Source organism: Lepidothrix coronata, unplaced genomic scaffold, assembly GCF_001604755.1.
Source record: "Lepidothrix coronata isolate B3197 unplaced genomic scaffold, Lepidothrix_coronata-1.0 Scaffold86, whole genome shotgun sequence".
Lineage (NCBI taxonomy): Eukaryota > Metazoa > Chordata > Aves > Passeriformes > Pipridae > Lepidothrix > Lepidothrix coronata.
The window spans coordinates 541,894-567,474 of record NW_016690266.1 but is presented as its reverse complement, the minus strand read 5'-3'; the positions used below and the strand labels follow the sequence as shown (position 1 = coordinate 567,474).

Genomic DNA, 25,581 nt, shown 5'->3' with positions numbered 1-25,581 from the left:
AGACTTGTGCTCCAGACCCTTCACCAGTTGTCCTTCATTGTCCTTCATGGGACACACTCCAGCACCTCAATGACCTTTTTGAAGGGAGGGGCCCAGAACTGGACACAGCACTCAAGGTGTGGCCTCCTCAGAGACAAGTACAGGGGGTGGTCACTGCCCTGGTCCTATGGCCACACTATTGCTGATCCGAGCCAGGATGCCATTGGCCTTCTTACCCATCTGGGCACACTCTGGCTCATGTTCAGCCACCGTCAGCCAGCACCCCCAGGTCCTTGTCCATGGGGAAACTTTCCAGCCCCAGCCTGTAGCACTTCATGAAGCTGTTGTGACCCAACTGCAGGACCTGGCACTTTGATTTATTGACCCTTACAAAACTGGCCTCAGCCCACCAATTCAATCTCTCCAGATCCCTCTGCAGAGCCTTCCTCCAGCAGATCAACAGTCCCACCCAACTTGGTGGTCTGTGAACTTACATGGGGTGCACTCAATCCCTTATAAAAAGCATTTGGGTTTTTTTCATCCTCTTGTCTTGTGATTTCTATGCTTATAATACTCTCCTAATCAAACTACACGGATTCAGCTCCCAGAAAAAAATAATGTTCATGCTTATAAAAGGCATAAGTCTAAGATTTGAGGTTTCACAGCCCTGCAGTGAGAGAGACTTTCAAAGTTTGAGTTTGCAGGTTAATGTAATGTTATGCCACTGAAGGACAAATTTCTAGCTTTTGAATAAGGCACATAGTGCTTCATTCTAACACTGTAAAGTGCTGGGATGTGAAATGGCCACTCAGTGATTATTTTATGTGAACAGAGACAGTTTGGGTCATTTCAATTTTTCATCTTTTCCTTGTTTTTTAAATCTGGACATAATACAAGAAAAGGAACAAAAGCGCTGTTCAAGACAGGAGTAGTGTGTAAGTGTGTAAGACAAATACTTTGTGGTAGACATGTTCAGAGAAGAAGACTTTTCCAGAATTTCCAGAAGTTGCCAGGAAGTGGAGTTGCTAAACTGAGTATGCCCTGCACCACAAATCTCTATTATGGAATGGGTGATTGCTCTGAAAAAAAAAAAGTCAGTATTAGCAGTAAAAGTCAAACAACAGTAACATTAACTTTGAATCCTGGGTCAATTTACAATGAATGACAGGATTACACTATATATCCCAGAACCACTGTCATGTTTGCTCCATGATTAACTTCGATACATTCTGTCAACTCTTCTGAGGAGAGTCAACAGCAGCTGACCTTAGCCCCATGAGCTTTCTGCTCCCTCTGCCTCAAAGTGAGGGACAAGCCCTGTCAAAATTAGTGATCTACACTGATATAATCTCCTAATCACAATATTCAACTGAAGCAGAGAGAATTTAATTTCACAGGTCTTGGTTATCAAGTAAAATAAAGTTAGCAGTGCCTGCAATAAAACGCTGTTACTGTTCCTGACTGACAGGGCAGACCCACTCCATTACTCACTTGAGTAACCCCACTGATCTCTGTGGGGTGACCAAGGTGACCTGCTGACCACAAATAATTTAGGTTATAGTATAGGAAGCTGTCTGACACTTAATGGTCCAGGACTTTGCTCTCAGTTTCTCATGGTCTTATCAGATAAGCTGTTCGGAGTGAAACTTTCCATACCAGGTATCTGCCTAAGGTACAACTTGATGGATTTTGAGGTAAAAGGTCCAGAGTGAGAGGAAGAGGAAAAAGAAGTTATTTTGCCTGTGTTAGAAGAGGAGTCTTATTTCTGCTCAAATGAGATGCTCCAGACCCTCCATGCTTTCAAGCAAGGGTTTGAAATTTTGCAGGGTTTAGCCTTAATGTCAAGAATATACATTATGTCATCCCTGTGAAAATTTTCCCAAATTTGGTCACTCAGAAGACCTCTGCCAAGTTCCAGTTTGCACATGTTCAGTAAGAACCTGTTAAGAGTCTGGCAGTTCACTGTTCTCAACATAAAATATTTTCTGAGCATACTCATCCTCCTGTTCTGTGGGCCAGGTAGACCTGGCAGGCTCCACATGGAGCTGGAAGCCCTGAGCATCTCATTCTACTGCTCTTCTGACCCACTGAGGGCCAACAAAGCACAGGGCACATGACCTGAAAACACTCTGCCTCTCTGGCTTTTTCCTGCTGGACTCAACACAGAAGTGGAAATCTGAAGCCCACAGAGAAATGAGAAGCCTAGAAGTGGTAGAACATGCTCTTCATGCCCCAAAGAGCTATGAAACAATTGCAGAACTGCTTTGTGGTTCAGTTAAGACCAATATGCTGTAGAAGGATTCAAATTCAGTGAAGTTCCTTCTTCTTCTTAAGTTAGTAACTGCATTATCAGCCAATACAACAAGTAACACAACAAACCTAAATCATCATTTAATTAAGCAAGAGTATTTTAAAAGTTTTTAATGATATGGAAATGGTGACAGTGTTCTTTCCTATCTACATTCTAATACTTGGAATTGTAAAGTACACTTCAGAATCTTAAGTATAAAATTGTGAGACACTAAATTATTAAGATTCAGACAATGAATTACAAGATGGTTTTATTATTTGCCTTGAGGTTTTTGAGTCTTCAGGGTGTGATTTCATCACATCTGCAACCTCTTCTCCAAGAGGCTCAAAAACTACTTTCTTTTAAACAAAATCAAATGCCAGCCAAGAACCCTGTATCATCATTTGATCATAGCAGCTGAAAGCTCACAGAAAAACTTTAACTATCATGAGATTTGTGATAAAAGTGTAAGATCTGAAAATTCTGCCAATAATTTATTCAGATCTGAAGTAAAACCTGAATTCAATCACACTTAATCCTGAGAGAAATTATTCAGGTAGGAGACCGTTGAATGCATTTATGCCAGTGATAATAATTTATAACTTTACCCTGCCATCCAGATAATTGGATTTGATCCCCAAGGTATCAGGTTTCTGTGTGCACCATCAGGAATACCTTGGTCTAAAAGGGCACGAAAATATTGACTACAGGCTAAAAGAGCATAATGAATACTGTAGGACAGTGGGACACACAAAAACTCTTTTATAGGCATGGTAGTAGGAAAATTACATCACTCATGAGTTATGACACTAGCAATCACTTAGGGAACTGCTCTAAATTTATGCCTCTAAAATGTTATTACCATACCAGAAAGTCCTTGTTTCAGCCTATTGCATTTATTGTTAAGTAAGGTCACTTAAAAAAATATCAAAATTATTGTTATGCTTAACTGACTTTATTTTTCATATTCCTTCAACTGTATAAGTAAGTGTTTAGCAGAAGGAATCCTCTTATAATGCTTTCATATGAACTGAGCAGTAATTCAAGTCCACTGTACTATAAAAAAACATGCTTAACTTTCATTACCCGTGGGATATCTGCATTTAAATGACTCCCTAATGGTGAAGAAATTCTAGGCAGACAGACTACAAAAGGAAATATTTCTTTGACAAAATCACTTTTCAAAAATAGGAGCTGTTAAGAGTTTCTCAGGTGCTGGGAATCTGAGCAGCCTCATGTGGAGATGAAGAGCTGGGCAGAGTACAGGTGAAGCAGTGAGGAGTTCACAATCAATGAATTCATCCACACCTGGGAATTACCACATCAGAAACACAATTCATCTGTGATAGGAAGACTGTCAGAAGAAACATGTTCATTGTAGGAAGACATTTAGAATTCTTCCATAAAAACAGTGTCAGTAAGACAGTTTCTCTCTACTTAATTCTCCCTTTAACCAGTTTTGTCTCAATATATTAATACAACATTAAAAAATGAGAATTTGTGAAACTTAGATGAAAAATACATCTAGGCCATAGTTCCCTGCATTAGGGCCAAAAAAACAGAATCACAGAATATGCTGAGTTGAAAGGGACCCAAAAGGATCATCTAGTCCAACCCTTAGCCCATCCCCAAGAGCCACACCATGTACCCAAGAGTATCATCCAAATGCCTCTTGAACTCTGTCAGGTTTGGTGCTGTGACCACTTCCCCGGGGAGCTGTTCCAGCCCCCAACCACCCTCTGGGTGAAAAGACTTTTCCTAATATCCAACCTAAACCTACCCTGGCACAACTTGAGGCCCTTTTCTTGAGTTCTGTCACTGGTCATCGCAGAGCAGAGATCAATGCCTGTCCCTCCTCTTCCCTTTCTGAGGAAGTTGTAACTGCAATGAAGTCTCCCCTCAGCCTCCTCTTCTCCAGGTTGAACAGACCAAGCAACCTCAGTCAGTCCTCACACAGCTTCCCCTCAAGGCCCTTCACCATCTTCACGGCCCTCCTTTGGACACTTTCCAATGGCTTAATATCTTTCCTCTATTGTGCTGCCCCGAACTGCACACAATACTCAAGGTGAGGCTGCCCCAGTGCAGAGCAGAGCAGGACAATTCCCTCTCTCGACTGGCTCGCAATGCTTTGCCTGATGTCCCCTAGGACATGGCTGGCTCTCCTGGCTGCCAGGGCACTGCTGACTCAGATTCAACTTGCCATCGACCAGGACCCCAGGTTCCTTTCCTGGCACTGTTTTACCCCAGTCTGTACGTATATCCAGGGTTGTCCCATCCTAGATGCAGAATCCGTCACTTCCCCTTGTTGAACTTCATACAATTGCTGATTGCTCAGTTCTCTAATTTGCTGAGGTCTGCAGGGCCTCCCTCTATCTGTTATTATTTAAATGTGTATCTGTTTTTTATTAGTATTGAAGAATGACAATTACCTTGGTATGTACCCATGGTATACTCGTGTATATTTCACAATATACATGAAGAGCCAAGCAAGGCCAAGCAATGCGTCATTTCTACTTGAGCCCATCTATTTATAGCTTAAAAAGGCAAATACAGATCCAAACATGTGCTAAGGCTCTCTTGTTGTAATGCTTTGCCCTTTGTACCAGTTCATCCCTGGCAGTATGCTGGTACTTCACTGTGTCTGTGGGGATCCCCACGGCTGGCAGACAAACACTAAAACCACAGCAATTTCCTCACTTGTTATTTTTGGCAAAAGAAATGAGGTATTGAGTTGCTTGACTCCCACCAGCACAGAAACATGTCCCTGAAGGAAGCAGGTAGTGACACACAGTGAAATTCATTGAACCTTCAGAAAATCACTGTTTGGTCCCCACAGGAATGAAGTAACACAGAAATAAGTAAACAAAAACTTCCTTCTTCTTGCAGAGCTACTGGGCATCCTCAGATTTTGGGGAACTGTTTGAGACTGCAATAACTTCAGCAACCCAACCCAACGACTTTCATTCATTCTGATGGACATGGGTTCCTGTGTCCACCCTGACTTTGCTGATGTCCCAGTTTTATGCTACAGCTCCCTTGACTGGCCCTCTGGAGAGAGAATTATAGAACCATAGAATAGTTTGGGTTGCAAGGGACCTTTATAGGAGAGAGGCACCCAGAGTTTGTCCACTCTGGATCTCCTTAAAAGTGACATGAAGTAACTACTGAACTTTCCAAAAAGGCATCACAGCACCAATCTGTCCCATGGCTAAACGCTTATGAGGAAGAGATTTAGCATTTACTCTCAATACCTTATGAAACAGCATTGATGCTATCACAAAAGACTGGTTTTTAAAACAATTTTCAAAAAAATGTTCATTTTTATACATCTGCTTTTCTATTCACTAAAACAGAGCTCATTAAAACCAGGTGTTTGGAGCAGGCAAACTCCCTTCTTGTTGAAGACAGACAGGAGTGAGTATAATGCACTGCAATCCCAAACCCTTACTGTAATGAAGCTCTATTTCCCAAAACCAAATTAGGCTACACAGTACCAGTAATTATCAGAAGAAATTTTGATGATAGAACACATATTATTTACACCAAAAACTTCCTAGAGTCATGCCTATCTTTTTTTTTTTGACTACTCATCACCTGCATAGGTGAAGCAAGGTTAATCACAGTAGGAAACTGTTAGGAAATAATTTTTACTGAGGAAATAACCAATTAAGTTTCACCAGTGGCAAACCAGCATAGCTGCAAACATTTGAGCTACTTTGGAAACAACAGCAGTACTCACAAGCTGAAAGTTAACTATATTTGAGTATATTGCAGAAGCAGAATGTAAAAGAAACACCTTAGTGTACCAACAGCTATAGTAGACATGGTGTAAGTCCATCTTCCACATACATAAATATGAACATGTGCACACACCCTCTACTTCAGGAGGCTCCCCAACACACTGAAGCCTGCTATACACAACTGGTTTGTAACATGTAAATCAACAAACACAGGCATGATCAAGAGTGCTTTTGCAAACAGATGCTGCAGAGCATGAAAACAACCATCTTGACTAATTCCATGTCTCTCTCAGCAGAAACCCTATTTGTAAAAGTCACTCACCACTGAATGGCCTCTGGCCTGCAGAAAAATTTGAAGTATGCTTTAATTACATCCCCAGTGGCCTCCCATTTGATGTCCTGTCCACTGTATCTCTGGCAAGACAGCCTTATCTCTGGATATTTCTCAATTACACTAAACAGCATTTATTCAGGTCCCCACTGATTCACTGTTTCAGTATGAGACTATTTGCTCTTTAAGAGTTACTTTGAAAAGTCAAGTCTAACTCATTAAACAATGTAAGATTTCCAGTAACACATAATAATAATGGCTAAATTAATTAACATTACATTCAAATGGAATCCCTCTGAGGATACATATCAGGCTACTGGCATGCTGATACCTAATGTGTTAATATCAACTCATGTTCTTACAAGAGAATTCTTACTTTCTAACAATACATTCTAGTCATGAACTAAGTACCACTTGATTTGCTGCCCCTGGATTTTAGTGTAACACTCATATGTCTAATTCACATTTTATTTTCTCGTTACAACAGTTAGTCATCTGCATGAAATGAACTAGATAATATCAGCCCTGTCTGGTGAAGATGCCTCTTCTCTGTGATCTGAGTTTTCAAAGTCAGCCTCTTGCAGCACCCTACAACACCCAGCAAAATTCCCTCATGAGCATCTTACCTCTTTGGTGTGGGTATGGAAGGAGACTGACATGTCCAAGAGAAGTTTCCTCTGTTCCACCCTCCGGACAAAATCCTGAATCCGTACTTCCAGATGCCGGGCTGCTTTATAGATCTCTTCAGGGTCACATTCCCCAGTCTGAGCCAACTGCTCTGCAGCCTCCAAAAGCTTGTCTGCATTGGTGTATGTATTCTACCGGCAAACAAAGCAAGAAACACAGTATGAGTAATACAACTGTGGCATGTAAACCCCTGAAAGAGGCTGTTTATACTTTCAAAGGCATGAAAGCAAGTGATTACGAGAGTTTTGAAACAATAGTAATATTTCCTACTGGCACTGCCATCTGTGAAAGGAGAATGTATAAAGCCCCATAGACTAATCCCTGAGTACATATGAAATACCTTCTTATTTGAAACACACCACCGCAGCTCAATACTGCCAGACACAGCAACAGGGCTGCCCACTTGTTTATTTCCAAGTTCCCTGCCATTTCTCAAAGGTAATGTAATGAAGCAAATGGGGCTGATCACCTCAGAAGCCTACAGTGTCTCACGTGACACTCAGCCACCAGCTTATTGCGATGGCCTCCCAACAGCTCTCACATTACAGCATGTAATCATGTTAGCCAGAGACGTCTCAGCCCCAAGAAATACTTGCCTTCCACTGGCTTTTGTGAGATAGCTTGAGACGACCATGTCTTCAAGCCCCTTCTACTTTTTTTCCTGGTCTGCATCATATTTCTAAATGGAGTAAGTCTGTGTGATTAGCTTGCAGCTGCCAGTGTGTAATGCTCATTTCCAGCTTGTCTGAGGCACTTACTTGTCCTGCATTACATAAGAATTTGATCACTGCACCATCCTGAACAAATTTACCCCATAGCCATGGACTTTGCTGTATGAGATGTATTACTCCTGCTTAACAGAGAGGGAACTGAAGAACACATAAGTGAAGTGATGTATCCAAGACATGCAAGACTGCCAAGGAACAGAGGGGAATTCCACCAAACTTACCTCAAGTTTCAAACTACCTACCCATCCTTTCTCTTACTTTCATGTTTACGGAAAACACCACTCAACTAATACACCAGAGAGTCTCATAAATAATGGCAGAAATGGACAGGGAGTGCAGTCATCTTCTCCATATCTATGGAGTTATGGTTTAGTCAGCTGTGTTCAGCAAACTAAACATAGCCAGCCCTTGCTGTCATAGAAAGGCTTTCTTCACTCAAGATGAGGCCACTAGCTCTGTGGTATTTAACACTTAACAAAAATAAGGAGAGACAGTGATATCAGCTTAAGAGTGTTTCCAATACCAGGCAAGTTCTTCACAACCGGTCAGCATTGGCCTAAAGCTGCTCCCACTGGGAATTTTAATCTCCTCATCAATAGAAGCAGAACTGTAGCACTTTCCTTTGCAAAATCCTCTTTGGTTTAAAAATGTATTCAACTGATGCATATACACAAATTACCTTTGAACACTGTGGACACACATGTACTGCTGAGCATTAAAGGAACAGTGTCAAACATTAAAGCCATGAATCAAGTCATGTTGTTCCTACTTACATAACATCCTGCTGCAGTCAACAGTTTTTGTTTAAGAAAATATTCAATACAAAAATGGAGCACTGACCTCCAAGTGTTTAATGGGGGAAAATATTTCCAGTTATAAAAAAAAGAAAGAAAACAGCTCATTCACTGTTCATTTTCCCAGTTTCTGAGGGCTGACTATAAATATATAGTATTTGCATTTCTCCTTTTGGACTGTGAAGAACATATTTGAGGCAGTTTTGTTACCAATAGTAAATTTTTTATTCCCTCACTTTCAGGCTACTCCTATAATGGTTAGGCTGTTAACAGCAGCAAAATGTTATGTTTTAATAATCATTTTTTGGAAATTTCTTTAGATGAGAGTTTGTAAAAAATGTTCCATATAATGTGATCTGACTTAGGGTCCAGTTTCACTTAACAGCATCCTTTCTGAATGATCCTCTTCCAATAGTATTTGGAGCAAATGCCAAAGTTAGCACTATTTTTCAAAGTCTAGTCCACTAGGGTTTTTCACACATTACCACTACAACAGCTCAAACATCAGTCCAGCTCCCTGAGTAGAAGACTGTTTCTGCTTTTATACACGTTATTTAGTATACTTTTAAATGCCTTCAGTCTCTCCTTATGCACAGATTTGGGACACAGAACACCTTTGCTGAAATACAGTATGAATACAGCTTTGTTGCATTTGTCCCTAATACACTTATGTCCATCTCTGCTGAAAAACATTACAAGTTTACTGTCTCCAACACGTGCTCCATCAAATTACATGTGGATAAGGGGAGTGCACTGATACAATGACCAGATATAAATACACTGGTGAAAGGGGTAGAGGATGAACCCTAGAATTTGGGGAAAAAAGAGTGCAGACTGGCCTCAACAAAGGCTCTGGCCACACTGCACAGGCAACAAAAGATGCAGTTGTCCCGCAGAAGCCCCTTTGCATTGAACAAGGCTCTCCAAAGGCAAAGGGCATTTTCTGCAAGGAGGCTGGCTGGGTGTGGAAGGAGCCACACACAGTGTTTTCCCTGGGCTGTGACAGGCACTGTCAGCATACAGGGATGCTTCCCTGAAGCATTCATACCTAATTTTGGGCATGGTTGCATAAATGTGTCATGCACAGAAAACTTGAACACGGTGCATTTTAAGTATGGAAAAATTTTCTTTTTCTGCCTTTATCTGCTGAGTTCACAGGTAAGTGTCTGGAGTTTAAAAACAGGTGCAGTTTATGACAGAAAAAACCACTAATGGTTTTATCCCTGCCATTCTAGAAGGAAGGCCTGGTGCTGAGAGATTTCCATCTCATTGCTGCAAATTTAAGAGGCTTAGATACCTTTCAGATAAACAGCCACATTTGGGAGTTAACCACACTTCGCCTTGAACTCCAGTTTGTTGTACTCATGAAAGAAGTGTCATCTGTTGTCATCTGTTGAGATTTACACAGAGCACAGGCCGAATAAGCTGGAGGTCATTTGGTGAGGGCTTGCTCTACTTCTGTTCTGTTCATCTGCTTAAAGTGCTCATAAATCATAGCAGAAGTTGTTACACATATCAAATATTTTTATGTACATGTATTTTTCTACAGTGCTGAATCAATGCTCTGTTGAACCTGAGAGTTTCATATCCTGGTTGGTACTATAATACTTGCTGCACTGCTCCCCTGCTCCCTACATTTTCATCCTGAGCTTACTCTCTTGTTAGTGAGCTCTTCAGAGTAGATACCTTTATTTTATATGTTTGAAGCACTTTGTACTTTCTTGATGTGATACAGCCCTGGATCATGCAGGGTGAGAATCCAAAAGAGAATGAAGTCTTATGATGAAGAAAAGCATGTAATGCCCTCCTTGTCCCAGTAACCCCAGCCAGGAGAGGTTAACTCAGATTCCCAGTCCTTTTGAGATGTAGCAGGATCTACCAGGAGCACAAGATCTAGGTTCATCTCCAAATTGGCATCAAGAGTCAAAACTCTGGAAGAAGGTTAAGACCTAATGTAACTGCAGAAGTACATTTTTCCTGCTAGAAGGACAATCGTGGCTGTCCCCTTTTCTGCAAACCACAGACCCATGGAAAGTTTACTGAGGAAAGTGACACCAAAAATGGCTGATCCCTCCACGGGGAGAACCCAGGAAAAATCTCTCCTCTGCATCTGTGGAAATGAGTTCCTGCCAAACAATAAAAGCACAAGTTACACAGAAAAAATAATCTACTAGTTATAAAATTATATGCTTTCTGAAATTTTAGGGTTGTGGGCATTTTTTCCTAATATTGTATTAACCTGTGAGAGAACTGTCATGTGCAAACCTTGAGTTTTTCAGTGAGTTGCTAACTGGTATTACACACTTCTGCACCATTGCATGCACAAAACCAACTTCCACCTCTCTTAATAATCTTTCTATACCAATCTTTGCATAATGACCTATTTCAATCATGAAATCTGCAAACACAAGGAACTGAAGCTGCACCCCTCAGGTTCCAGAGTGGAAATGGCTGTAATATATGCTTTTGAAGTTAATTTTAGATGAAATCAGGGGGCTTTCATATGTCTTCTCTTTCTTCCAAACAACAACAAAGAAACACAATTATGGAAAAGAAATAGACTATAAGAACCTATACAACAATCTCTATCACAATTCAGAATTGGAGGTGATTGGTGTCTTATCCCACGGGAATATTTACTAACAGGATTCCCTATAACTTTATCTCATTAATTGTCAACAGTTTGATATTCTATAGCAAGTTGAAAAAAAAAGTTTTATGAAAAAACTGATGTGACATTTTCCTGTTATATTTATCATGCTTTCCTTTGCATTTCAGACCAACAAGTATCAAAATGTCAGGATTCATCTCTGATCTAGGCAGTCGATCTCAGCCAAGATTGCACAGTGTCTCCAGGTTAATGCACATGAAACCATCTTTGCATTGGAAATGCACTATCCTAACACAATTCTTTCAGCAAACTGCTTCCTAAGAGATTTCCTTAAAGTTGAAACTAACATTATTTTGTCCATAGTCATTGTGCCAGAGAAGTGTTTCCACAACTGTTCTCTTCAAATCTTTTTAGCCCAGAGTAGGAGTTGCACTGACTCTCAGCATCAGAGAGCATTGCCTGCATGCAGTGTGTGCTTGGCCTCAACTGTTACACAAAAAATAGCATTGCATTTCTCAGTACAAGCCAACCAAAGGGCCCTAATTCTGGTTTGAAAGTATTTGTCATTTTTTCCCTAACTAAAAAAAAAATGAATGAGAAGATACTGGATAAGGCATCAGTTAATTATTGGACTGATATGGGGTTTAAGCACAAGAACACAGTTATTTTGCCTTTATTATTTATGATATAATATAATAATATGACTAATATGACTAATATCTTAGTCAGTTAGAAACAAATTAGAATGGAATGCAATAGTTCAACTGGAAGGGACCCACAATGATCATCTGGTCCAGCGGCCTGACTCCTTCAGGGCTGACCAAGATTTAAAGCCTGTTGTTAAGGGCATTGTCCAAATGCCTCTTAAACACTGAAAGGTTCGGGGCATTGACCAACTGTCTAGGAAGTCTGTTACATGGTTTGACCACCCCCTCACTACAGAAATACTTCCTAATGTCCAGTTTGAACTTCCCCCGGCACAGCTTCAAACCATTCCCATGTGTGCTACCACTGGATCCCTGGCAGAAGGGATCAGCAGTTCCCTCTCCACTTCCCATGCACAGGAAGCTCCAGAAAGCAATGAGGTCGCTGCTCAGCCTCCTTTTCTCCAAACCAGACAAACCCAGAGTTCTCATCACACAAGACATTCCTTACAGCCCTTTCACCAGCTTGGTTGCCTTCCTCTGGACGCCTTCAAGTGCCTTAACATCCTTTTCAAACTAAAAAAAGGAAAGTACCAACCATATATATATATATGTATATATATATATATATATATATATATATATATGCGTTTTCACTGGCCCTTCTACATATTTTTAAGACAACAATCAATTTAGCACAGCATTTCAGTTTTGACCTGAATGGTTTTACAGAAAATTATTCCACGTAGTTTTTATATACTCCTAGGAACTACACTTGTAACTAGTTTATTTCTGTGTGTTTCTAGGCTGATTACACTGAAAATAGCTGTGTCAAATGCTAGACCAGGGCAGAGTTCATTCCCTTATCTGGGCAATTTTTTTCCAGAACAATCTCCCCTTGCACACTATTTTACAGCTGTTTATTACATTTGAGAGGTTTTCATAGTAACTGTCTCCAAGTTCTCCAATGTGTTGTGAACCATGCTCATCAGCCAGAAAAAGATGTTAATTGCAAACATCAGGAGAAACATGAGGTAAGGGAACAGGGCAGGTGATCAGATACATCATCACATTAAACACAAATACATCCCCCAGACTTCACTTCCCAAGTAGATGTTCAGATATGCGGAAGGGGAATGAGGTAGCACTAGTCTGCCTTATTCAGTATTGATCAGGTTCTGGGGCTGTGAAAGGCAGTTCCAGGCAAAGGTTCCTGGTATTGATTCAGAGAGCTCTGTCACCTGCCTTTTACCATGTAAAGGCACGGAAGAAATGGCATCTCTAGAGACCACTAAGTACCGACTACAGAGAGAAAGATGACTAGCTTAGATCTGATCTTTCTTACTAAAGACTAGTGATGTGAATCCCATATTATGCCTGCAGGCTGAGGCTTAGGGGACTTATTAGGCTTTCTCTGATGTGATATCTTCTTTATGTTCTTTAGGCTCGTGACTCGACTCTCCAACACCACAGACGAAATCTCTGTATTAGACTCTTGCTGGGAAGATGGGATGTCGAGACAAAGTTCAAAGCCTGATCCACCTCTTGCTGAAAACAGTAAAAAGGATCTTACTGACTTCAGGGAGAACTGGGTCAGCCTCCTAGACATCTACTCAAGATCGAAGGAGGAGACAAAAAATGGCAAAGGGCTAAAAATAGAACTCTGGAGGCTTTGTACCCTTGTTCTGTGCATAAACAGAGCGCAGCACTCCTCCCCAAAGAAATACAACATGATTCATACTGGCAAAATTATAATTATGGAGCTGATTCTGCATTTCTTCTCAAGCCTTATAAACTGTTGTTATCTTTAATTATGAAGCTCACTTACTGCTATCAGATTCTTTGCTCAAGCTACTTTGTTAAAATTAAGTCCAGCTTTTTGTTGAGGTTAAGTGATCTCACAGTCAGGCTTTCGTGGAGAATTATATCTTTAGTAACTTGATATTCTAAAGCCAAAATAAGTGACCACAATGAAACATTTCTTTGATAAATAAATCTGGGATTTAAGGAAGCATCCATCTTTGTAAAAACTCCTCCCCCCTTAAGAAGGGTAAAGGCTAAGTGCATATGAAGATCTAATATAAGATGTGATTTTATTCTGTTTGAATTTTGTGTAATCAAATCAAGACCTATAGTCTTACTTGTGCTCTATTGCTCTAATTCAAAACAGACTTACCAGGAATTATAGTTACAGAAGTTAAAGACAGAACATCTTTCAGAGGTCATGCAGCCACTTGCTGTATCACTACAGGACTGTTCCCTACTATATACTAGAATGGAAACTTCTTCAGACCTTTTAAAAAATATTCAGGCTAATGAGATTTCCATCACCCCCTTTTTTGTCAGACTGTTTTTCCTTAAATATGGAAATTCATCTTAAGTTTTTCCTAGTCATATCAACCCAGTTCTCCTTGCACTGTCCTTCCTGAAGTTTGAGCTCTTCAAATACTACAGGTTATTATATGCATCTTTTGATGAACGTGTAAGAACATGCCTATCTTTAAATTAATTAATCACATTTATTTAACTACTTTTAACAAATAAGGGTCTCAGTTAGTGAGTGAAAGCAAATGTGAATGTGTGTCCAAGTATCAACCACTTGACAATTTCAATGAAATTACTACTAATATCAGAACTGCATCTATTTAAAAACACAGTCTAGGAACCAGAGTGCCTGGAATGTCACCTATGCTTCAGCAGACCAGCACTGCATAGAAAACCTCTCTCCCAGCTCCTGGAAAAGCTATCTTTGCAGCTGGTATATGGGGTTGAAATGTCCTTACACCTCTCATCTCCCATTGTGGGACCATGCATCATTCACAATGCCTTAAATTATTTTTCTTTAGACATTTTCTGTATGGGCATCTATATTTACTGACCCATTGCTACTTTCCTCACTGATGTTTTTCAAGGAGATCTTATTGCAGCTTCTTGATACTTACAGGGGCTTGTATGAAAAATGGGAACAGACATTTTAGTAGGGCTTGTTGCAATAGGATAAGAGGTACTGGTTTTAAACTAAAAGAGAGTAAATTCAGACTAGAGATAAGAATAAGTTTTTTTTATGATGAGGGTGCTGAAACACTGGAGCAGGTTGCCCAGAGAGGTGGTAGATACCCCATCCCTGGAAACAATCAAGGTCAGGCAGGATGGGACCATCCTGGTCTAACTGAAGATGTCCCTGCTCGTTGCAGGGGGGTTGGACTAGATGACCTTTAAAGGTCCCTTCCAACCCAACCCAACCCTTTCTATGATTCTATGATTTGAAGCTTAATTCTATTCAGAAACATCCACAGATTTGGGGAACGTGAATTTGTGTCTGACTTCAGATGGCTCAGAGGCCGTATATAAAATCATGCTGATATTAATGACTGTTTACACCTCCAGTAATTCCATTGTTTCAGTGAATTATATAATATATATAATAGATATATTAAAAATATTTATATATAAGCATATGGGGGTTTTCAGTATGAATTAGTTATAAAATATTCCCAGGAATGATAAGGTGGATACAACATAGAATCTTCACTGATCATTGACAAGAACCAGATATTTTTACATGTATTGTTACTTTTATTTACGGTTTTCCCTCGGGGTTCACATACAAACCAAGATGAATTTATTATTTGAATTTAAAAGAGTGACAGTTACACATTACATCAAATGCTGAACCCCTAGATAAATTGACTCAAAGCTGCCTTAGACCTTTAAACTAATAAATAAGCAAGATTAGAATCACTAGCTGGAAATACATTAGCTAAAAGAATTCCTCTTTGTGCTATTTCATATTGAGTGCTTACTTTAGGTTAAAAAAAATGTTGGCTATGGTATATTTTATCCTCTCAACTGTTCATCTCAATCAGAAGTGCAGTCATAGATTAAGTAGGGAATACTCCCATTACCACAATCTCGCAAATTAACTCCAGTGTGATCATAACCATTATTCAATAAAATGACAATGAAATATATAGTGAAATAATGTTTTAAATTACAATTAAAATCACACATAACATCCAATATCAATAAGTATGCTAAGACACACAGATGCATATGTCTGTCTACTTGCTGCATATACACAAAGAACAAGCTACGTTTTTAGCTCACTGGGGTAAACTTAACTATCACTCCTTAGAATACCATCAATGCAAGGACTTTAGTTTGAATGCCACGAGAGCTATTTTATTATTCTAAATCAGAACGTTCAAAAGCACATTTGGCAAAGACCAAACAGATTTCAAAGCTCTGCTTTGCTTTTCTTTTTTTTCCCTTTTTTTTTCTTTTCCTTTTTTTATGTTGTAAGATTAATTTGTTTTTATTGCAAGTGGAAAGATGAGGCATTTTATTCTTTTTGTAGGTAAAAAGACTATACCCACCAAAGGTTTCACCTGCAGTCTGGCAAACTTCCCCTTTCCTCCCCCATTTATTTTAATCAGTATATATGTGCAATCTCCTCTATTAAATAAACTACTAAGCACTTGCTTAATATGAGATAAATAAATAGTTCTATGCTTTCCAGGGAAGCAATCTGCTTACTTTGTGTTATAAGGAGGGCATATCATTGCAGGATTAGACTGGAGTCTGATACACATCCTTGAAGAACCAGCACTTCACAGTTACCAGAACTTTTGCACCATGCACTTTTATTCTTTGTGAGATGTGATTTAAGAAGTTTAGATTTGTGAAGCTCCACATAGGAACTGGGAGAAGACTTCTTTGGCACAAGAATGAAGTTTTAGTCCTATAAAGACCATCTTCAATGTCTTTCCCGAGACCAAGAGATGTGACCAGCTGGGAAAGCAAATTAGATGTAGGTTCATTTTGTGCTTATAAGAACATTTTAATTTTTATTTTCTGCCACCCTACTGCTCTTCTGGGAGAAGCATATACAAACAGCATATTAAAAAAAGATGATGAAATACTCCTGCTGCTGTTTCAATATTTGATGGTTCCTGAATTAAGAAAGATATCTGAAATTCATGATTATTGGCCAGGCTTTATCCTAGCATTTGATCCCTGGTAATATACACAAAAAGAGTCTGGCCCCTTCACTTTGAGAACATCCTTCCACAGGAACAGAAATGTGAAAGTGAACAACAACAAACAGAGCAGGACAATGAAGAAAACATAAGAGTAGTTCTGGTATGAAATGTGAAACCAAACGGGTCAGTGTTATGCAGCACAGTGAGTATACCAGTAAAACAGTATTAGCACTGCCCAATGATTTGATAACTGTTTGAGACCTGCTCAAGTGACTGTCTGGTAACTGAACCTTTAACGCTCAGCAAAAATGAGGAAAGCATGTTCTTTTGTGGAAATGACAAGGGAGCACAAGCAGCCAGACTGTCAGGAGTGAAATGCACTTCCTTCTGAAAGCTTCTTAAATGATTAATATTACCAAAAAGACAGGTAGTTCACAGCAAAGCTTCACAACTTTTTTATGATAAGGGGAAAAGGGAAGGCAAGTGGAGAAATAAACATGCAGTAGCTCCAAGGTGAGCAGCAACCTAAGAGGGCATGATATTGTTTTCTGTCCCAAAGGCTCAGTTCACATCTTTTCTGAGCCTTACAGACAAAAGTGCAATCATGACAGCTTTATCAAGTCCTGCTAGTATCCTGAATTGAAATAACTTCAGGCATTCTGGGTTTAATATCATCTCACAGTTTGGAGATTTCGAAGACGCAGCAACAACACTATTAGAAGGCTTTGGACTGTCAGCAGCACTGGGAAAAGCCAGTACCAAGTACAACTGCCAGCCCTGTTGCCTTGAAAACAGGAGCAGAAATAAACCTGTGAGAATGTGAATTCTGTAAACTGCCTGGCTTTGTTTCTGTTGTCTAGTTTTTTATTAAACCTACTTTAAATAAGACACCAAAGCATTTCCTCTCTCTGTTTCCCCCACAGCTACTACCCTGACACAGCTATGCTTTTATTTCCATTAACGTGGAAGCAGTTATAACATCTTTACTGAAGCACAGTTTAAGTGACATGGGTCTGTTTATAGAATGATATAATGTTTAATGGAAGAAAATTCAGCAAAACTTTGACCCAAATTCTCCAGAGCTTTCAGCTTGAGAATTGCTATACAGCTGAACATAGAGACAAGGCAGTCTGGAGCATAACATGGTGCTGTGTATACATCACGTAACAACCATTCTTTCTGTCTGGTAATATATGACAAAAATGCTACACAGGCTGCTGCAAAAAGGTAAGTGTAACACTAATGCACTACAGGACCTCCAGCTCTGCAGTAAACTATTTTGCCGTAAGCAAAAAGCCACCTCTGACAAGCAAACTGATTGTTGACAGAAAAAATACAGAGGAAGACATGCCACAGCCCTGTAACAGGGTCAGTGCGGTGCTGTTACCTCAGGAAGGATGGAGAGATTTAGTTAAATTTTTGCTGCTGCTCCTCTGAAATAGAGATAGCCCCCCTGACATGCTGCATTGCATCCACTCCCATGCACCAACCCAGGTGGGAGTGGTACAGGAGATGCTCTCAGTGAGGGCACCACATCTTGTGGTGCAGCTGAGCTGGTGCCATGTGCTAGCACTGTTTATGTTCCCTCTAGACTCAGAGGCAAGCAGGGAGTCCCTTGGTATTCTCCTGTATCCCTTCTATTTGTTCAGGTAAGTTTAAGTCATAGTAAAGAATCACTTATAAATCGATCACTTAAAAAATAAATTACTTTCCATCCAGAGTAAACCTCACACTCCAGTACACTGGCTGCTGGAGACAGACACACAATTAGAATAAAACACGAGCACTTTGGTTTTGTTCACAATTTGGATATTTCCATTTGGCATAAGGAGGTTTCTCAACATACCCTGCGAACAGGAATGGTAACACACCACCTGTGCACCACTGAAATAACCTCTACCTCCATCCCCCGACTCTCTGGACCTCAGATAACCTGATGGAGAATGCCCTTCTGCTATCTACAAGAATAAAACAGTCTTCTCAGCTTCAATTAAAGTTGAAGTAACTTTTTACTTCATCTCCTTGTTCCAGCTTAGCATCGTTAGAAGCAGGTCAGCAAGACAGTCCCTTTGGATTCAGAATCGCTTCACTGTCAACATTAATTCATCTCTCCATTGTGGTTTACACATTGGAATTTGTTTCAAATGAGTAGAAATCGTTCTCTGAATCTTATTACATTTATAAACCAATTTTTCACCTTTGTTATTTCCCTGACATGTGAACTGTCTGTACAGCTTACCCGTCAAATTAGTCCTTCAGAGGTGCCACTAAAGCAAAATGGACTAAGGGCTTTTTCTTCCCTAAAATTTAAAAGGATTAAAATCTGTAACAGCTAGGGAGATGTACTGTGTACTTATAATGAGAAAAAATAGAAAGATGTTTCACTACCCTGGAAGTAATAGACCATTTTATTTATTTTACACCAGACTTATTCTTATACTTCAGAAAAGTTCCAGACAGGAACTAACATTTTTCATGTTGGTCAGAAAGCATTCATATGGGATGCATTTTAAAAATGTGTTCTACTGTGTGAATGAAATTCAATTCAGCTTATCCATAAGCACAACAAAGATTTAGAAAGATATTGTGTTTTTATTTCTGGCCCTTATTAGGGGGCCACACATGATCTGAGATAAATATATCTTAATAATGACTTACAGTGAGAGATCTGGTACAGAGGCATTCCCACCAGAAATCTTCATGGTAAAAAATGTATTGATTTTTGGCAAGTAGTAGATCTCCAGGAATATTGCAGGCATATGAGACACTGCCTCTACAGTCAACATCTGCCACATTTTTTACTATAAAAAAAAATCCTGACAACTTTCTGGTGTATTCTTTATTTAGTGTTGCTGAATCCTTCCTTATCCCTATCCAATCCCCCTTCCCCCAGAAATCCCAAATCAGCCCCCAAAGGATAAGACTGGCCATGATATGAGACAAAAGCAAAGATCAGAGAAATTCTGTTTGAGTTGCCTTTTGATCTCTCTCTGCCTGCTATCCCAGAGTCCCAGTTTTGTGCCAAACCCCAAACAGTAGGATTTGGGCACCTGCCCCAATCCTGGAGGCATATCCAGCAGGTCCAAGCAGCAAGTAACACTCCTCTCAGCATTCACATCCCAAAATAATCTCCTTTTTTCATGTCCCTATGTTAACACACAAATCGGATTGTGATCTGTGCTCTGAAATACCTGTGGTTTTTTTTTTCCTGTCCCACATTTCCATGAGACTATAAAAAAACTGAATTACAATGGTTAAATGACCCGGTGACCCAATTCCCCATCACACTTGGGTGAGACGGCTGGTATTTCAGCGTGGCTGCACAGCCCTGGCCGTGCTGGGAGGCTGTTTCCCTCTCATTTGATTTTCAGTGCACGACAGAGGAGCGAAGCCGGAACAGTGCCCATCACTCGGTGTACACTGAGGAACTGTGCTTTGGCACAGGTAAAACTATGAATCCCCTGGGAAAGGGCTTGGAATTGGGAGGAGAGAAAGGGCCTGGAACTGGGAGGAGCAGCTTTCCACCTCAAGTCAGAAATGTTTATTGTTTTTCAAAAAAAGAATGACGTGAATGCATTCCTTTTGTGGTAGGAACAAACATGTACCTCTGCTTTTTGAAAGGTTTCAACTGGGCCCATTTTGAGTCTAAAACAAACCCCAGAAGACAACAAAAAGTAACACTGAAATTGCACCAGACCTCTCCCCCTTCCATTGCAAGTTTCCAGTCCTTCCTGCAGTCAACTTTGACATTTGGGCATTGACAAATCCAAGTTCTGGTTGTCAATATAAATCCTGGCCACAGGCAAAACAACCAGGAGTCAGTTGCCAAAAACCAGTGCTTTCAGCCATCTCTCCCCTCAGAAACATCCTTCATTCCACCAAACTCTCAATGCACTCGCTTCAGCTCTTGGGTTGACACATTTAATGTAAATGCTGCACTTTCCATTGCTGACAATAATGAGTCACAAACACCCTTTTACACTGTGCACTTCTGAACTGAGCCTTTACATTACTCCAGGGAGGCAAAAGCAGGCTTGGCTCTGCATTTGTTGCATGGCTGTGGATCTCACCAGCATCATGAGGAATCACCTACACTGTGCAGAAAAAAACTGCATTGAGAAAACCTTATGCATTGGACAGAACAGTCTAATAAAAATTAGGGTTGCATGTTAATAGGAGACAGCGTCATTGTTTTGGAGCACATAGTGGTTTCTATTGTATTAGCTGCATAATAATACATGCAATCATGCTAGAGTAACGTGTGCACATACTCACTGACAGCTCAGAAACACCTCCTGTCTCAGCTTCTGACTTCTGGCAAATTCTGCAATTTATTTTTCCCAAAAGTAGCTTCATTTGAAACGTAATGACATGAGAAAACCGATTTTGCCTGCTTTTCTCGTGCCAATCTTTTAATTTCTCTCCCTAGCTCAGCAAAGGATGAGAAAGACCCGCACTTCTGCATGTGCTGGTGCTCTGAACCAGACACTAAACAAAGGTGCCTAAATGCCTCAGACCACATCCCATTCCCATAGTGACACAAACCAGTGCTTCCTTGGGGCTTGGTTATGCAAAACCAGACCTCACAGACCACAGTTATGGAGGGCAATATTAATGGCTGGATTACAAGCAATGAATCAACAAGTGAATTATTTATATAGTCCTTAGGGGTTTTGTCCCTATTCACACACATGTAATTCCAAAAGACCTCTACAAATCCGCTGATGTTACCGTATTTTTATACAGGGAAACTGAGATCGGAACTCTATCTCAAGGAAATAAATTTTAAAAATAGGTTTATATGCAATAAAATGCTGATTGAATACCCTCTATTTATATATAATCAGTATAAAAACATCACAATAGTCTCATAATGAAAGTGTAGTTTTCAGATAAATCAAACACCTGCTGTGGGACTAAGGACATCCTTCATCTGGACAATTAGGGATCAGAAGAGAAGGGACAACCACACAGCCAAGAAGCTTCTCTGCAGTGCAGAGCCATGGAACTGGATTCTCCACTCTTCGGAACAAGTTAATTATAAGTAATTTATCTGAAATTGGAACTGTGATTTTGTTCTAAGTCTTGTGCAGCAGAGTGATCAATCGGACCCAGTTAGTCTAGTTCCAGAACATTTGCTCAATGTTAATGAATACTTAAAACCTGACCTTGAAAATTATTTTGCTCTGTTACTGAATATAAATCTCTGATATTGGCTTAATCTACATGAAATTTCCTTTACTGGTGTCTGCAAAGCAGCATATTTTTTGTTTGCAGCAATGTCCTAATCCAGTTGCTGTGGCTCAGGTTGTGTTGTTCTCCTAAGGCCAGCACTGGCTGTCCCAGAGCAGCAGCACAGCCATGGCCAGCTCCTTCTACTGCCCTGTAACAGAATCAGAAAGCAAAAATGCTGCTATGTTTCACAGTGCCACTTTTCTCCCCTCCAGCCCCCTCACTATCAATAACTAGAAAAAATTGAAGAGTACCAGTCCACCATCATTACAAATGACATTTGGACATTGCTGCAATTAATCTTCCAGAATCAATAGGTACAGTTTGATAACCCACTGACCTGCCAATAGGAAGAGCACAAAGAAAAACGACCAGAGAGGTTCAAAAGCCTTTAGATGATGATGGTGTTCATCAACATAGACAGGACAGCCAGAACAGAAGAGCTCGTGTAAGCAGGCATATTTCACAGAAATTGTCAATTTTAAATACCATTCATTTCAGCTGTAGGTTTATTCAGTTGAGACATCAGTACCACATTGAATGTATTTTTAGTACATGGCCTATATAACACACAGTGTTATAATTTTCCAATGTTCTCTTTAAGAAGTTTGGAGCCTTGAAGAAAAAAATTCCAGGATTTTTCTTCTTTAGGAACCTTTGTCTTTTCTGATTCAAAAAGAAATTAATTCAAAAGTCTCTGAATTCCCCACACAATAGAAATTCTATTTTCCAGAACCTCTAGAATTAGAAATACATATTTCTTGAATAGCTTCATTGTCTCCCTGTCTGCCATGGGAACAGAATTATGCATTTATAGGCAAATTAAAGGAACATATTTTAAAGACACAAAAATAAACCTACCCAAATAAACCAGTGATAAGAAGCTAGCTCCTGGCAATTGTAAAAAATGCACAGTGTTGCCAAACCTTGAGATTTCTTAGGGAGCATTTAGATTGTGAATCATGCTGCAGGAGGTTTAATGAAAAGATCCAGCTGTCAAGTGATTTTGGAAGAGAAGAAATAGGAAAGAAAATCACTTTGAGCTGGAGGAGAAATACACTAAAATTCAAACTCAGAGACATGGCATAATAGGCACAGCTCTTCATATGGTGGCCAGGAAAATTTCTGTACTATTATAGAGCCTCTCTAAAAATAGGTCTCCCACTAGACCATGGAGTACCAATGGCTACCAACTCAATTCCATTGCTTCCAGAAGCTCAGCTAAGATGCTGTTTCAGTAGCCCCTGCTAACAGTCTCCATGGGCACGCCTAGATTATGCAATGGAACATAGTCTTGATATCCATAGCATCTGAAGAGTATCACACTTCCTCAGGGAAAAAACATGACCTGCTTCTGACTTAGATCTCACAGTCAAGTCTCCATAGCACCACATCCAACACAGGCACTCTGCTCAGCCCTTCCCAGCCTTTCTGGTTCCTGGCTCGGGTTGAGAAGGACCAATTCAGTATCTCTGTCCTTGCAATGCAGATATGTCCCAAGTCACCCAGAGGCTTCAAGACTTCCTGCACAAAGTTACACTATTGCTTCCATGATAAACTATCTGGCTCTTCAGCACGCTTTTAGAAGGTTTTGGATCCAGGAGTCTCAAGATAACTTTCACAGACAACTCATGTATTGGCAGTTTCACTGATCTCTGATGCCTGTGACTGCCAGATGCATCCTGCTGCCAGCCAGGAGAAGAAACCAGGAATTCTGGAGCTCCTGTACCACCGTACAAAGGCCTGTGTAATTTGCTGCCAGTGTAGAATTGAATACATTTACATAAATGAAGTGAACAGGAAAAATGCAGATTATAGAGATTTGGCATTTCTGAAAGCACAGTTATTATTGCCAACTTTGAGCATATTTCTTACCAGGTTTAATTGTCTGCTTTTGCCCTGTTTTGGCCTAATATTTCATCCTACATAGGACTTCAGTCACTCAACCCAAAGGCAAAAATCCAGTATGCCCAGCAATACATTCCTTTCAACAACCAGGTAGGTCACAAAATTTTAAAAAGTGAAACAAAATAACAAAATAATAATTAAAACAACCACCCAGGGATAATGCTTCCTACGTGCTTATTATCAACATGGGCTCCTAATTTATTCCTAGCTGTTTTACATCAGTACTGAACTTCATGCCAAACTTTAGAACAATGACATCCAACAGAGCTGGAATTTGTATGGGAAAGCACTAGGGTTTTATTCTGAAGGCCAAACAAGTAGCTGTTTGCAATTCAGCTTTGGCCTGACTATTCCATTACCACACTTAGTTTTAAAGCAGTTCAAGTAAAACTATGTGGGACTAAGAGATTACAGAATACCACTTTTACCTGCAGCATTTCTTACTGAATCCAATGGATATTTCACATGACAAACAATATAATCACATTTTTTCACCATATTTACACTTAAAAGTTCTTTTTTATCTGCAAGAGCTTTTTGAAAACTCTGAACTGACAGTATTTTAGGAACAGCACAATGGAGGAAGGGAATACTCCAGACAGGAACACTGGAGAACAAATTACTTCTTAGATGAAGAAAATCACCTGATCTTTGATTTCTTGTAGTTGATACAGGCCCTTGGCTTTCAGGTCTCTGTTGAAAGCCTTCCCTTGCAGGAAGTACATTTACCTCCCCGAGACAAATATAAAAGGAAGAGCTGAATCTTAAAAGAACTATGTATATACATGTAAGGTTAACTTTGACAGTATGAAGCCAGTGTTCAGGTGCTTAATCATCATCTTCCAAAAGCTGTCTCAGAGGAAGGCAAGCATGGATACCCAAGAACAGGAAAACTGAATGGCTTCCCAAATGTCATACTGCAAAGTCCAGCATTTTTGATCACATTTTGTCTGGCTCTCCTTCTTTGTAGTAACTCAGGAACAGTCCACTGCATTGCATGTATACCTTGGCAAAATGAAGTCTGTCAAACTTGCAAAGTCAGGAATAGAGGATCCAAACATGTACTTAAATCAAAACTCTTTAGTTATGAGGCCTGAATCAAGAGCTGCCACACTGGACACACCCCATGAAATCTGATGGCCACACACCAGTCAGCCTTTTACTGTGTTTGATAACAAGGGACAACCCCACACATTTTGGGCCAAGGCTGGTCAGAACACATGCTTTGTTGTGTGCTGGAGTTGTGATATTTTACCTTGTAAACATTGGTGATTTTGGAAAATACACACGCTGTTGCATGCAAACACACACACAGGTGCTAGATACAAAACCAGTTCTAGCGGTGAGCTTAATGTGGCCCAAGAGCAGCTCCACAGATCCGAGAGCAGCTTATCCCATAAACACGGATGACAAACACTACCGTGCATTAAACCAGGGATCGCCCAGCACTGCATTTTAAAAAAAAATTAAAATATTAAAGAGGGTTGTTTTTCTGAGTGACCTTGAACAATGTGGGTTTTGGCAGGGGTGGGAGAACACCACGGGACAGCGAGCGAGCCAGATCCCACTTCTGCTTCATTTCACTCCGAGACAATGTTTGGTTAGTTTGGACGAGAAACACCGGCTGTGTTTACCATTAGAGCTAAAGGCTTTAC

The 25,581-nt window shown here is 40.1% G+C and overlaps 1 protein-coding gene across 14 annotated transcripts in view; it reads right to left on the bottom strand.

Moving 5' to 3' along the window:
* KALRN (kalirin, RhoGEF kinase) overlaps window positions 1–25,581 on the bottom strand; it is a 515,157-nt gene that overhangs the window by 209,571 nt on the left and 280,005 nt on the right. For all 14 annotated transcript variants that reach the window (XR_001875782.1, XR_001875783.1, XM_017820865.1 and 11 more), the window contains exon 11: window positions 6,967–7,158. Coding sequence is in view for 12 of the 14 variants with exons in the window: in XM_017820865.1 (XP_017676354.1) it covers window positions 6,967–7,158 (192 nt within the window). In the remaining 2 variants the exon portion in view is untranslated. The remainder of the gene's footprint in view (window positions 1–6,966; window positions 7,159–25,581) is intronic.